General features: G+C 39.0%; 1 protein-coding gene across 1 annotated transcript in view; it reads right to left on the bottom strand.

Annotated features, from left to right (window-relative positions):
- Positions 1–9,701: 9,701 nt before the first annotated feature.
- Positions 9,702–16,647, bottom strand: part of LOC109912512 (zinc finger DHHC-type palmitoyltransferase 7) — a 63,323-nt gene continuing 56,377 nt past the window's right edge. Inside the window, 3 exon segments of the mRNA XM_048606012.1 lie at positions 9,702–10,853; positions 13,869–13,999; positions 15,800–15,881. Of these exon segments, the coding sequence (XP_048461969.1) occupies positions 10,677–10,853; positions 13,869–13,999; positions 15,800–15,881 (390 nt within the window). The 3' untranslated portion in view covers positions 9,702–10,676.

Below are 16,647 nucleotides of genomic sequence, written 5' to 3'. Positions count from 1 at the left end.
TTGTTTTAGAAAGACTGATTTATTCTTAATTTAGAAATCAATTAAATGCTACAATTTAGCCACAAATACAGTTCTGGTCGCTGCATTATAGGAAGGATGTGGAAGCATTGGAAAGGGTGCAGAGGAGATTTACCAGGATGTTGCTTGGTATGGAGGGAAGGTCTTATGAGGAAAGGCTGAGGGACTTGAGGCTGTTTTCGTTAGAGAGAAGAAGGTTAAGAGGTGACATAATAGAGACATACAAGATGATCAGAGGATTAGATAGGGTGGACAGTGACAGCCTTTTTCCTCAGATGGTGATGGCTAGCACGAGGGGACATAGGTTTAAATGGAGGGGTGATAGATATAGGACAGATGTCAGAGGTAGGTTCTTTACTCAGAGAGTAGTAAGGGTGTGGAATGCCCTGCCTGCAACAGTAGTAGAATCGCCAACTTTAAGGGCATTTAGATGGTCATTGGATAAACATATGGATGATAATGGAATAGTTTAGGTTAGATGGGCTTCAGATTGGTTTCACAGGTAGGCGCAACATCGAGGGCCGAAGGGCCTGTACTGCACGGTAATGTTCTATGTTCTAAAACTTGCTTACCTTTATGTTTAATGGTATTCCATTAATGTTACTGAAGTGCTGTATTAAATCAAGAGTAAAGCTACTAATTAAGTCAAATTGCTGACAGATTGCAGCCACAAGATTCATCTGAGTGATTCGTAAACTTGGAATTCCTCATGCTGAAAAAGAAAACACATTTCATCAAAGCATTTGTCTGGTGTTCACCAGGATATATAGTAAGAATATTGAGGTAAAGAGGTTTTTATAGTGTGTGCCAAGAGCATGCTGGTGGGCTGGCAACCATTGAAACATTATGGCACAGAAAAATGGCAGTGTTGGAGGTCAGTCATCTCAGCTTTAGAACATCTCTTCGGGAGTTCCTCAGGATAGTCTCCTAGGCCCAAACATCTTCAGCTGCTTCATGAATGACCTTCCTTCCATATGATCAGAAGTGGAGATGTTCACTGATGATTGCACAATGTTCAGCACCATTCGTGACTCCTCAGATACTGAAGCAGTCCATGTCCAAATCCAACTAAATATGTACAACATATAGGCTTTGGCTGACAAGTGGCAAGTAACATTTACACCACACTAATGCTAGGCAATGTCCATCTCCAGTAAGAGACAACCTAATCACTGCCCATTGACATTCAATGGTGGTACAATCACATACCCCACTGTCAACAACCTAGGGGTTACCATTGACCAGAAACTCAACTAGACTCACCACATAAACACAGTGGCTACAAGAGCAGGTCAGAGGCCAGAAATACTGCAGCAAGTAACTCACCTCTTGACTCCCCAAAGCCTGCCCACCGTCTCCAAGGCACAAGTTGGGAGTGTGATGGAATACTCCCCACGTGCCTAGATGGGTGCAGCTTCAACAACATTCAAGAAGCTTAATACCATTCAGGACAAAGCAGCCCGCTTATTTGGCACCACATCCACAGGCATCCACTCCCTCCACCAGCGATGCTTAGTAGCAGCTGTGTATACTATCTACAAGATGCGCTGCAGAATTCACCAAAGATCCTCATACAGCACTTTCCAAGCCCACAACCACGTCCATCTAGAAGGATAAGGGCAGCAGATACATGGGAACACCACCACTTGCAAGTTCCCCTCTAAGCCACTCATCGTCCTGACTTGGAAATATATTGCCATTCCATCACTGTCACTGGATCAAAATGCTGGAATTTGGTCCCTAAGGGCATTGAGCGTCCTGCCGCCCAGAACCTGCAACAGTTCAAGAAGGCAGCTCACCACGACCTTCTCAGGGGCAACTAGGGACAGGCAATAAATGCTGGCCAGTTCGTGATGCCCATGTCCCATGACCAAATAAAAAAAGCCTTTCACTCATGCGACTGATGAAAAATTAGCCATTGAAAAGATTACAGCTACAATTTATGATTTTAAAAGCTTTATTTCATTTGAAATACACAGTGGAAAATTGAAGTGTTCACTGCTTTGTTGCAGAAGACGAACAATTGGGTGTTTTATTAGAACTCAACGGTAAGTGGAACGGTACAGTGCTCTTTTGCAGAAGCTGAATTTGACACCTCTGTCAGACATGCTGGCACCAGGTGTCTTTGGAATAAAAACTGTTCAGCCACAGTTTGAGGATTAGTTCATGCACAATTTGTTACAGCCCTGAGGAGCCACTAGGACTGAGAATTTCAAAAAGATTGCAAGTACACACGATTGTGCTACCTTCCTCAGTGCTGTTTCTCTTCCACTCACAAATACTTTGCAAATAAACTACCATTAATCCCGGCTAAGACCTTTGTCCAATGACCAGCAACCAAAAATGTCCACAAATGGCCCACAATATTCTAGCTAAGGTCTAGCATTGGTCTTGAGGTCTTGTACAAATTCAACAACATGTCCTTGGTATTGTACTTTATGCCTCTATCAATAAAGCATAGAACACTGTATGCTTTATTGAGTGCTCTCTCCACCTGCCCTGCTACTTTCAATAATTTGTGCGCACATAAAGGCCTCTCTGTTCCAGAGTCCCTTCAGAATTGAATATCCCTTTAATGTTGTCTTGCAATGTTCTTCTGACCAAAGTGCATTACCTCAATTTCTCTGCATTGAACCTCATCTGCCACCTATCTGTTCACTCCACCAACTTGTCAACATCCTTTTGGAGCTCCACATTGTCATGGAGGGGGCTCGGTATCTCTGGAATGACCTGTAAGGAAGCTTCTAGGGTCCTGCGTGTAGCTTCCCCTCACTATAGGTGTCTGCTGGCATCACTCATTTCCCCTGAGAGGAGGGAGTACCTGGAGTGAGGCTGAGGCCTCTCATTCCTGGTCTCAAAACGTCATTGATGCAGAATAAATGTGGTTAGAGCGATGGAGTACATCTCTGTGCCCATAAACTACTGGACACAGAATGTGTTGGACCTTGTTTTCCATTGTGGTTGCCAACCTGTCCATGGAGGCCACCAGATACATGCATAGTGGAACCAGCATAGTACTAATAAGGTTGGTGGATTTCTCCATCCTTTGATTCAGCTTACTGAATACGTCTAACAAATCTGCCTGCTATTCCTGTGAATGTCTGTGCATTTTGATGAAATCATTAAGGGCCTAGACTGGGGGTTCATCTTCTGCCTGGTCTCTGGCAGTTCTCTGAGGCGGAGACCTAAAGCCTCATCGATCAGCTGTAGAGACATGTCAATGACATGCTTATGGGATTATACTCAAATCTAATCTGGAAAGAATATCACTTAAATGAAAGTCTCTCAGCTGATGGTATTTGCCAATGCATCCTCTGAAAATTGATATTATAGACTTCAGAACTTTAATAATTGAATGAATCAACACAAGATAAACAAGAAGCAGCAATAATTCTATCTGGGATAAGCTGTTAAGGGACAACGACAAGCTGTTACACAGAGACTGAGAGCAATTAGCCATGTCTTGGAAAGGAGGAAATTGAGATTACAATGGCCAATGCATTGAGTGTAGGAGTTGGGAGGTCATGTTGTGGCCGTACAGGACATTGGTGAGGGCACATTTGGGATACTGAGTTCAATTCTGGTCTCCCTGCTATAGGAACTATTTACAAGGTTGCTGGGGTTGGAGCTATAGGGAGAGGCTGAATAGGCTGGGGCTATTTTGTCTGGAGTGTCAGAGGCTGAGGGATGACCTCATAAGAGGTTTATAAAATCGTAGGAGGAATAGGGTGAACAGCCAAGGTCTTTTCCCTGGAGTAGGAGAGTCTAAAACTAGAGAGCATAGGTTTAAGGCGAGAGGGGAAAAACTGAAAAGGGGTCTAAGGGGCAACTTTTTCACACAGAGGGTGGTGAGTGTATAGAATGAGCTGCCAGAGGAAGTGGTGGAGGCTGGTACAATTACAGCATTTAAAAGTCATCTGGATGGGTATAAGAATAGGAAGGGTTGAGAAGGAAATGGGCCAAATGCTGGCAAATGGGACTAGATTAATTTAGGATACCTGCTTGGCATGGACCAAAGGGTCTGTTTCCGTGCTGTACAACTCTATGAATCTACATTGAAACAAACTGCTTTGACACTTGCTTGATAAACTGAATGCCTTACTGCTAAAAAGGACAAGAATTGCCCTGCGGAAGGCTACACGGTGGCTCAGTGGTTAGCACTGCTACCTCACAATGCCAGGGACTCGTGTTCAATTCCAGACTTGGATGACTGTGTGTGGAGTTTGCACATTCTCCCTGAGTCTGTGTGGGTTCCTCCAGGTGCTCCAGTTTCTCCCACAGTCCAAAAATGTACAGGTTACGTGGATTGGCCATGGGAACTACATGGAGAGGGTAGGTGATGAGTATGGGTGGGATGCTGTTCAGAGAATTGGTGTGGACCTGTTGAGCTGAATAGCCTGTTTCCACACTGTAGGGATTCTATGATAAAGAATTTAAGGATTTAATCACAGGAATGCTGTGTCTTCAAGCAGCTGATTAAAGTAAAACGTAGCAAGGAACAAAGAAGTTACTTCTGATAAGCTGTAGTTTCAAAGACTCCAAGAGAATAATCAATATTTTAGATGAAAGGCCTCTTAAAAAATCATCAGTATATTACCTCATGGACCTGAAGGAGGAACACAGAACTCTCCTTTAGCAGAAGGATTGAATTTTGCATAAGGATTGAACCCTGGATAATTCCAGGGACAGGCCATTGTTGGTGGGATAATGGCCAAGTTCCACCAATAATCAGGGAATAGCCAAGTTGGGTTGAGGCTTAGCTTGCTGACTTGAGGGGTCTTATTTTGGTTACAATGTGCAGGAAAGTTTATACCATTGTTTCAGTACTTGATTATCAGTGAGATTTCTTAATAAGTAGCCAAATTAAAGGTAAATTGTGATTTGCCCACAACGGTGGCTTCCTCCTCAAAGTGGAGATGGAGTTGAGGATCGCCTGTGCTAGCCTCTCTGCAGAGACTTGCTAGTGCCTGTCTGAGAAGGGAGGAAATTAGTTATATAAAACAAATAAAAGCAGATTAAGAAGCCATTCACACACAAAAGCACAATGAAGCTTACTGGGTTAGTTAGCCATTGAGGTATCCTCGTCCCTACACAGAATCACTAAAGTGTGGAAAGAGGCCATTTGGCCCATCAAATCTGCACTGAACCTCCCCGAACAGTAGCCCAGCCATACTCCCACCCTATCCCTGTAACCCAGCATGAGCAGTCATAATCTTCTCTGGCTAATTCAAGAATCTTTTCTTCATATAGAGTGAAGGCCCTGATAGCCACTCTAGTTATGGGGCAATTTTGCCTGCAATGAGACAAGGGAGAGATTGAGAATGCTTGAGGTGGACAAAAGAAGCTAGTGGTGATGTAGGAGCAGGAGAGTTTGAGTTGCCTCATGGAGTAAGGAAACAGAGGGCAGGAATTCTCATTATTTTAGAAAGATGAGGTGGGTGAGAGACCTGGTGTGTTGAGTGGACATGGTGCATGCAGTTCTGAAAGTTATAATCCATGAGCTTTGGTGGGGGAAATGCACAGGGACTGGGTTAGAGGAAGCGGTGGCCCTGTGAGTGAGGTAGCAGAGAGATGGTGGCACTAATTCTGGCAGAAGTTCTTCTTCCTGTATTGTTGCACATCCCTCTTCACCTGGGGCACAGCTTTGAGCCAGGCTATTATTTAGTGACTTGGTCAAGTAGCTTGTGGTAATCTGCACCACTATCCTGTTTATCAGTACCTCCAGGACCCTATCTATGAAGGGGGTGCAAAGTCTCCTTTCCTCTGGGCCATAATGGTTGAGCACCACAAGGTCAGGGCTAGTTCCTGACTTGTAGTGTCTGAAATTTGCGTAGCTGGGCTTTAAATATGGTGCCAGTAGTTATGTAGGAAAGTTCCGGCAGTGGTGGAGCACTTGCACCTCCCTTGCCATGTGATTCCTTTAGAAGGACACCAAAGATCCTGTTGCATAATTAATAAGCTGAAGGATAGAAGATTGTACGAGAAAAGTCACTTCAAGCCGTGGCAGACCATAGGACATGAATCTCACTCAACACAACTCTAATGGGAACATGGAAACATTATGGCCTACATTTATAACTCCTTAGCATTATAATTTCCTTACTTTTCCATTTTTCTGGCTCTCAAGCCCAAGCTTGATATCACTTAATCAATATATCTTTTACCAAAGAGTTTTTTAAAAATTAACATTTTGGTCCTTCTTCTAATTTCTCAATAACGTTATAAAAAATTAATGGAAAAATAATTTACCATCTCACTGTGACACAAAAGTTCTTTTAACTTAAACAGTCTGCAAATGTTAACAAAGATTATGGATAAGGTTATTTTGGCAGACAATAACCATGTAATGAAAGAAAACCTATGGACTGAAAATCATCTCAGAAGGTGTCTCTAGTTCTGTACATTTTAATAAATTTGAAAACAGAGTATTATGTTTCTCCTGATCTTTATTATGTAATGAAATTGAAATTCATAATTTGGAGATAGATCACCAATGTAGCTTACACTATGATTTGCATTTGTGGGGGTTCGTGATTTACATTTGTGAGAATTTATCACTGAAATACAAGTCTGTTTTGCTTTTGTCTGTGAAGTAGGGTAAAGCATGCAAGTCCACAATGACAAAGTGTTCATGTTCAGGAAGACTCTATGACCTGGCAGAGTAGCAAACATAGTATTTTGACAAATGGTTCTCATTCATTAACTCTCTGACAATAAGCATGGGAAAAAAATTAATAACAATAAATATCTCTTTCTTGTGTTTCAGAAGAATAATATTACAGCATCGAGTCCTGTTTGCTTATGGTATGGGGAAATTTGGAAACATAAATACACTTACCTAATTTGCACACTGCAACAATATTAAAACAGATTTTTCAATATTCAAGGTTTCTTTACTTGCACATTGCTGGAGTGAATATTTCTACCATTTTAAACACCTACTCTCAATAAACAAAAAGATTAATAAATATAAATTTAAAATAAGCATTTTTTTATAAATTAAATAATTTCTATTCAGGGTATTCAGATGAGATGTTTATAACATGAAACCACACCCACCTTTTACGATATTGTATTAAATGCAGAAGAGAGAAAAAAAACAGAAAGGCAGCATGATTCAGCTTGAAAACACCAACTACAGTGCGCCAATAAATAATTTGAAAAAATAATGGGATTCAAAATTAAAACAATTATCCAGCGGTCAAACATTGCTGAACCCAACTATACTTTTCATATCCCTCAAAACTCCCCTAAACTCTTTGCTGAGTTTGATTCCATAGGAACAGTCATCCTCCAGTTTCAGCCAAATGGCCACGATTTATGCACAAGAGTCAGCAAGACCAGCCATTCTTCACTCTGTTGAAGGAGGCATCATAGCCTGTTCCTTTTTAATTCATTCTCTTTACAAGTGCACTTCTAGACACAGGGGATCTGGATGAGTTTATCCTTCCCAAATCCAGTGGTAGACAGGCCGATTTTAAAATACCAGCTGAAGCAACTCAGCAAAGATTAAAGCGGGTGCCTACCAGGTTTCTGAGGTTTGAACAATCATTAAAGCCTAGTTATATTTGAATCAACCAGCACAAACACAACAGTGTTCATACAATATTCAGTGCCTTTATTCCTTTAGTGGAGGGATAGGAATCATAGAATCCCTACAGTGTGGAAGCAGGCCATTTGGCCCATCGAATCGACACGCCCCCTTCAAACAGCATCCCATCTGGACCCACCGCCCTACCCTATACCTGCATTTCTCATGGCTAATGCACCTAACGTACACATACCTGGACACAGTGGGCAATTCAGCGTGGCCAATTCACCTAACATGCACTTCTTTGGACTGTGGGAGGAAACTGAAGCACCCGGAGGAAACCCACACAGACACAGGGAGAATGTGCAAACTCCACTCAGACAGTTGCCTGAGGGTAGAATTGAACCCAATTCCCTGGTGCTGAGAGGCAGCAGTGCCATGATGCCCAAGGAAATTGTTAAGAACTCCAACTTAGACTTGTTAAAACTGAGATAATTGTAGACAAACTTTTAAAAGGGTCAGGAAACTGAAGAAAAGTCATCAGGCAGCTGAGACACTGAACAAATCCACCCCCATAGGCATAATGCACTGCAGGTGGGGTAAATTAGTGGGTGATGACTTTTGACCCTCAACAGAGAATGTCACACCTTCTGGAGCTGCTGGTCAATTTCCAGTCACAGCAGTCCTGGAGGTAGAAGCACAGCTCCATAATGGGCACTGTCAGAACTACAAGTAGCCCCAGGGAGAAGATCCAGTAGGACCAAGGTAAGTGAGGGACACAGGATGGGGACAGTTTGATAACATTAGGGAGCAGTGGGCTTTGAAGTCCACGTGGAGAGGAAGAGGTTAGTACTATCTTCTGTGGAGGGGATGCCGCCAGTGTGCAAAGTAACGTATTCAAAATAGTACCCTTATACCTTCCAACAGTTTAAAAACTATTAATAAAAGGCTACTCGCTGACACTCATCTGCCTATGCCAAATGTATTAGGGTGTGGGCAGGCTAACATTATGGTCAACTGAGCTTTTAAGAGGCTCAATTGACACCTTCAATATTTATTTGCCTCTAGTGGGTGTGCTGTCGATTTTGACACCTGTTCACCCTCCAAGGGAGCAAGCTAATGAGTGTATGGGAACATGCTGGCACCTATCCATACATCCCTCGCCACAACCTTTGAATGAATTGTGCTCTGCCTAATCCAAATACCATGAATTCTCATATCCTTTTATCAAAAATATCCTGGAGCTTTTCACAATTAAACCGTACAACTTAAACTATCACTTCTCAATTAAAGATGTTGTAAAAGTGCAACATACCTCCAATCACCTAGGAGTGCTCTCAGTATGCAACTTAACATCAGTATAAAGCTGCTTTACACATTTATAACATAATTGTTGCCTAAATCCAACAAGAATGGCTGACTTCTGAAGGAAGTGGAGTGAACTCTTTGGAAGCAGACTTACCTTGCTTCACTTCAGAATCGGGTGGGTCATAAGTCTAGATCTACATTTCACAAATTTGGTTTGGTGCAAACAGAAAGGCCTTAATCTGTATTGTAAATGCACTCATGGAGCATTAAATAATCATTGTCTGTCTACTGATGTAGTAAAGTGCATATTGCAATTATTTTACCACAAAGCAGTGTCTCCAACTTTTTCCAAAGCTCCAAAATATAGTCATATATATGTATTTAATTTGTAAGTAATTGCAATAGTACTTTTTCTCTCTTTCTCCAGAAATCTTTTATACCAACTACTTCTGCTTCACCTTCACCAGTGCTGGTATCAGTTAGCTTACAGCTCAGATTCTGAGGTCATTACAATAGACGTTCCAGTAGAAGCATAATGGAATTGGAATAACAATAAACATATCATGGTATTTAAAACATTGTGTTAGCTGCATTACTCTGCTAAATACACAGTAAAAAAAAAAATCACTACTCATAAAAGGATCACTCAGTTTTCTAGAGTCATTAAAGATATTTAATGCTCAATTTGTACTACCAGTTTCTACCAGTGTAATACTTCCACCTTTCCTCATGCTTTATCATTATATGGGGAGCATCTCGTGGACTGGATTTTCCATTTTAGTAGCAGAAATCAAACATTAATAATTATCTCCCTCCAGCTAAAATTTTAAGAGTTGAACAACAGAATACCATTAAGGCTTCATAAACAATGAAAAATGAATTCATTGCATCTTCGTTAGTTTTCAACGTTTTATGTTATTAGAAGGTAAGAAACAAGGAGAAAAAATTGTTCTATCCATACACTAAACAATCATTCTACATTAAACTGGACTAGAGGTTTGTTGTGAAGATATTTTATATCAATTTTAGAAACAGCCATCAACAACAATACACTCACAATTCATCTGTGCATTTCAACAGAACAATAAATAAAATTAAAAAGTGTGATTATGTTTAGGGTAAACTTTGGATTATTGAAAAACAGTGCACACCCACCCGTACCACAGATAGAGGGAAAGAAACTGTCCTGAAATTAAAAAAAAGAAATATACATAAACTGAAAAAATAAAGTTTCCCCTTCTTTAGAGCTCCCTTTTTATATATATATATATATAAAAAATATAAAAACAGATTAAAGAAATTATTCAATTCTAACTTATACAGTTCGTAGGTAACAGTTCGTAAATATAATGCCTGAAAATTATTTTTCAAATGAGGTGAAAAACAGTTGGATGGAATGGACTACAAACTTTATGATTAAAAAAAAGTTCAACCAATGTCGCCTAAGTTATCAATCGCATTGTAGTTTACATCCAAATATTTGGGGTTATGTCACAAATAGTACATTATGCAAAACTGCAAGATGAGCAACTATGCAGAGGTTTATACAGTAGAGAAATAGGACACATAACTGCCCTTTCAAAGCTACAGTTTGACTTTTGCAATCCATTCTTATGAGGCTGATGAAGATTTGTCAGTTCACTAGTTCCAGACTTCAGGCATTTGTTCATAATTAGGTTACTATGTTCAATTTTTACAGGCAGCATTTATTTAATCCATTGTACCTTAGTAGGCAGTGCGTAGAAAAGAAATAAGTCTTGTGCTAATTTTATTTTAATATTAGGAAAGATTACTTTTTCAAAAATGTTCTTCCTCAGAATCAAACAGCGAATTCTGCGCCTCCCTTCAGTGTTCTGGGAATGAGTCGTCTAATTCTAATCCCTGAGAAAGGATTAATCCACAGAAATGACGGCTGCCCTCCAAACACATTCTTCATTCCCTCCCATCGTAGCTTCCTTTCCCATGTCGGTTTTTCATTTTTTAACCGCTCAATTTCCTGCATGATAAACATAAAAATGCATTGATTAATAAGGGTAATTATTTGATTGGTAAATACTTGAATTTAGAATGCAGCTATGCATTTTGCTTCTTCACCATACACCCTACTCACCCTGGCCTGTATTCTGCAGGGGTATCAGCTTATTTGTTTACAATTAAGATGGAATATTTAAGTATTATTGTTATTTTCTAAACTATCTTTGCTCCCATTGAAATAATAGACTCCCATGAAAGTTGGTCTTGAGAAAGATTGACAATCAAATTGGATTCATTTCTTTTTTAATGCAATTTTTAATTGGACCAGTTTGCTTTGTCCTGAACATACACGGACATCTACTTTTACTTATAATAAATACTTGAAAAATAAATTGCCTTCAAAACCTATTTGATTATGTTTTATAATTCATCTTCTCCATTCTGTACAATAGAAATATACTTCAGATCAATGATGAAGGGTCCTGACACGAAACGTCAACTTTCCTATTCCTCTGATGCTGCCTGGCCTGCTGTGTTCCTCCAGCTACACACTGTGTTATCTCTGACTCCAGCACTGGCAGTTCTTACTATCTCTACTTAAGATCAATGTTGCGCCCTATAGTTAAAGTTAAACTTTAAAGTCCTAAACATATCAGGATTGTTCTAGGACACAGCTCATTTATAATAAAAAAAAACCAAAAGAACTGCGGGTGCTGTAAATCAGGAACGAAAACAAAGTTGCTGGAAAAGCTCAGCAGGTCTGGCAGCATCTGTGGAGCTCATTTATAATGTTAATTGGAATCTGATCTACTAGAAATAGCTATAGAATTTTTATTTGTTTTGCGGCTCTTTCTTTTAAGGGCAGCAGGGTGGGTGAGGGGGGAAAAAACAGAGGGTCTAGGCCCAAAACGTCAGCCTTTCTGCTCCTATGATGCTGCTTGGCCTGTTGTGTTCATCCAGCTCTGCACCTTGTTGTCTTGGATTCTAATATGGCAGATTTGCATTGCAACTAACCATTTTTCTTTGGGTCTTATGCTTACAGGGAACAAATGTTGTTAAGACTGCTTTACTTGCTCGGGGCAAATCATAATTGCTCAAAACTCTATGAATATCTACGTGGTGGAATAATGTTTCCATTCTGACTTATGCAGTGAAAGAAGAAATTATGGCACAGCAATTTTTCCACCCGAATGAAACTGGAAAATGCTGATTAGGATTTAAAATTCTGCCTGTTTTGTTGCTCATAAGATCAGTAAATGCTAAAGCTAATTGTGCTACTGCTTGGCTAAGATCAGCTACCTCAGCACAAACTGTGGATTACATTTAAGATTCTCTTATATTGTCTAGCTCAGTGCTCACCATCTTCACTGACTGCAGCTTTCTAAACAAGAAAGTCTGGCTGACAATTATAACATTTCTAATGACAGCCCTTTATGATATTTGTTTAAGCCCAGTGACTGGTGAAGGTGGTCACTCTCAGTAAATACTGTTTAAAAAAATCATAAAATCCTGAATTCTAGCATGAAGGTAATAACCCAACAGTTTATTTAGATTCTGATTCTACTGGATGCAATACAAGATTAACATTAAAAGCAAATCACATCATACTGTCTTTTTTGCAGAAGGTGGACAAAAGTTGTAAGGATCTTTTTTTAATAAAAAGTTATAATTTACAATGCTTTTGTTTGCAGCTGTGTTTTGCAAAACTAAAAGATTGTATTTGTTCTCTTCATTATTTTTAAAATTAAGCATTGACATTCCAATTATATAATGCTCTGTCTTTGAGTGTTTTTACTCATTATAGAGCTTTTGAGCCTAAAACATGTCAGCAAATCATCAAATTGTGGTGCAATACAATAGCGAAACTCCACTTTTGCTCACAAAGGCACCCGGTAGTTACATATTTAGTTGTGTTCAATAACTTGTTTTCCTCTCATGCTTATCATATCATTTGTGACAAAAATCTGAGATTAGAACTTCCTGGCCATATGGTTCGGTGTTACAACAAATGTTGATGAATGCACAATGCTCAGAACTATTTGCAACATCTCAGATAGAGAACAGTCATAGCCCCCATGTAGCAAGACCCGCACAAGTGATAACTGGCATTCACACGACACAAGAACAAGGCAATGACCACCTCCAGTGAAAGAATCTAACTATCATCTCCTAACATTCAATGGCATTACCATCATTGAATCCCACACTATTAACATCCCATCCCAAGGTTACTACTGACCAGATAATGAACTAGACCAACAACCATTGCTACAACAGCTCTCTGATAAGTAACTTATGTCTCCCTAGTGCCTGTCCACCATCTACAAGGCACAAGTCAGGTGTATGATGTAATACTTTCCAAGTGCTTGGATGAGTGCAGCTCCACCAACGCTCAAGAAGCTCGACACTGTTCAGGCAAAGCAGCCTGCTTGATTGGCACTGCATCCACCAGCTTCAATATTAACTCCCTTCACCACCAATGCAAAGTAGCAAGACGCACTGCAGTAACACACCAAGGTTCCTCCGACAGCACCTTCCAAATTCCTCCAACCTAAAAGGCAAGGGCAGCAGGTGTATAGGAACAACTCCACACACCATCCAGACTCGGACTTAATTGCCTTTCCCTCACTGTCACTGGGTCAAAATCCTGGAATCCATTCTGAGCAGCACTGCGGGACTGCAGTGGTTCAAGGCAGCAATTCACCATCACCATCTCCCCACCTGGGTGGATAATAAACTGTGGCTCAGCCAATGATGTCCACATCCCATGAGCAAGTTTTAAAAATTACACATCAAAAAAAAAGCATCAAAGTATACTTGAACTGAAATTGAAATAGCAATGCTAAGAGTAAAACGTACTGTGCATAAAAATTATACAGATAAGAATTATGTTTTCACTCTGTTTGGTGAAATGAAATAAAAGAAAGGACCACAAATTCTCTCTATTTTAATGCTTAACTTGGATTTATTTATCTAACATATCTGCTGAATCAAAAAGCAATGTACATAGAAATTTCTAAATCTATGAGTAACATACCGTCTCGTCATTGCATATTGAGTGAAGCTGAGTGCCAAACATTACTGAGGTGAATGTGAGAAACAGGAGTCCCTCAAGGCACAAGAAGATGATTAGGATTACAGTTACAGGTGGTGAGAAGCCACTGCATTCTGTGGGGGAAAAAAACTTCATTATCAAAGCAGCCTACAAATGATGCAATAATAATGCATTGCTAAGTGTTATCACTTTGCTTTCACACATTTAAAGCAGCAGTAATTCACAAAAGCTAAGTTACCAAAAATCTAAGCAGTTGCAATCATGAATTTTGGAGTTCTCAGCAGATAACTCTTCTGATTCAATTTGTTTCTTTTCCAAAATGTCAGCCATAAAGGCAGATTGGGAGTTCCTCTTCTGTACTGAATACGAATACCAATTTCTATACTTTTATTTTCATAGACGTTCTGAGATATCAGGTGGTCTTTGTAGTTAGTGCTTGGAGATTCAATATAATAAAACTGTCCACTTTGTAATATCTTGAAGAACTTTAAAGTTCTGTATGTATCTTTAATACCAGTATCAGTTGAGAACTAATCTTGGTAGAACTTCAAGACAAAAAGACACCTTATATGACCTCTTAAATGTACCAAATATAAATTTATCTTGAGATATATTTCATTAGCTATTAAATACAAAAGAATATTGATAGTGTTTCAGGCTGATAATCGTTAAAGAAAAACAGTGCTGGGTTACCAAAAATAAATGCTTTGTTTTGTTCATTACTGCGTACTGAAGAGGATATAGTGTGTCTGAATGACAATTTCTCAACTAGCAAATGTTTGCCCCATTATATTCTGTTAATACGTCTTCTTTGAAGCCACTGTAGTCAGCATTTCAATGTAGATGCTGAACTGATACTTAGATTGATTTGGAGCACTTCTAAACTTGGTCTCCACGTTTCAGTTTTAAACCATGGCTTAAACACGTGCACAACTAGAATCTAACGACCGGAAATCAACATTATTTGGTATACTGGGCATAATGAAAGACAGACATCTCTTTACAGAAAATGATTTATTCTAATGATATAACTTTATTCTGAAAATAGTTGAGACAATGTTAAAACATACTCCTATGAACTAAATGCTGGGGAAAACTACCTAGAAATGAGAAAGAAGATCAAAGCTTTTTTTCTTTACAAAGCCTAAATATTTCAATCTTAAGAAATATCTAAATAGGTTCATTTAATTAAAGCATTAGTCTACACGCCGATTGAAGGATGCTCAAATTTATTGCACAGGAGTCAAGAAACAGAACAGCAATATTTATGGTTATGTGCTTTGAGAAATCCTGTTATTTTGCTCTTCCTATAAGTTTTTGGCCTCCAATGTTAATCCTCTGCTTTAAATCAAACAAAGAAACTGCAAATTAGCAATGTCACAAGGTATCTTAAGTGGATCATACAACTACAAAATACTGCATAAGGGTCTGAAATTGGTTGAAGCCAGAAGTGCACATGGACTGATAGAGAAACATTTCTTTCCATCTTAGATCTCAAAGCAAGCAAAAGTCACTTTTCTCAGGGAATTATTAAAGAGGTACAAAAATTTGAATGTATGGACTAGAATTTGAACTCCGGGCACTTCTGGATCTTCCTTTTTTTTCTATCCCAACGAAGATGAGAACTGATCTTTTCACTGCGTGAGACTCAATTTGCTAAATAACCAGAATCTCCTCAAAGGTGACAACATAAATTCAGACAGATATTCAAAATTGTTTAAAAGAATACAAAGGAAGAAGGCTAAGCACAAACAGGTAACATAGTTAAGAATCTGACAAGAAGTCAGAAGTAAATGCAGCCATTTTTACAGGAAAAGTATTAAACTATTTGTTTGTTATCCCTTATTTTGCTGCTTTATCATATCAATTTTCCTAGACGTGATGCACCTTTCTGGATGAGTATGATTACTTACCACTCCACTGCTCTCTGATACAGAAGAAAAATTGGAAGCCACACAGTATCAGTGCGTGGACTGAAATCAGTGCTATGTACATCTGTAAATGGATGGAGAAATATAACACTTTATAATGCCTGTCACAATTAATTTCATTCTCAAGCATAATATGTCAGCAAAGTATCAGACTGATTTAATACACTCCAAGGTCAAAACTGAATTCACATCCCCAAAGCTACTTATTTCATTGCTTAATTGGTTTAGCAGTAACATATATATATGGATTCACGAAAATTAAAACACTTTAATTCATCAACAGGGTGGTCAACTCCATGACAGTTTAAAAAAAAGTTTACTTACAATAATCTTTGAAATTGTTAGAAAATGATAAAAATGTTTCAAATGTGGATATATTTTGCTTGGAAATAATTTCTCAGAACCTAAACTGGCCAACACCTGATTTCTTGCATTACTGTTGTACTTTAAAACAAAAGCAACTGCTGCACAAATTATAGGGATTAAATAGTATTAAGAGAGAAAGGTTGACACATGCTGAAGAACGCAATTTTTTTTGGACACAGTAACAACAGTAAGAACTCAGTTTAACTTTAAACTGCAATTTTGCAAGAGTGGAAATTGGAGACGGGCCACATCTTTTTTTCTCTTCAATCCTGTTCCCTACGGCACTGTGAATTATCCCTATAGTATCAGCAGATCTTTTACACTGCTGCAAGCATGGGACAATTCTTTAACCAATTGCCTTCAAATAACACTCTAAATGAGACTATCCAATTGATACTTTACAAATTACTTTTCAAATTTAGAATGAAATAGACAAAACCACCTCTATTTTTAGGTATAGAGAT

Source organism: Rhincodon typus, chromosome 15 (genome assembly GCF_021869965.1).
Source record: "Rhincodon typus isolate 14 chromosome 15, sRhiTyp1.1, whole genome shotgun sequence".
Classification (NCBI taxonomy): domain Eukaryota; kingdom Metazoa; phylum Chordata; class Chondrichthyes; order Orectolobiformes; family Rhincodontidae; genus Rhincodon; species Rhincodon typus.
Note: the sequence above shows the minus strand (reverse complement) of the source record. Positions and strands in the feature narration are given on the sequence as shown.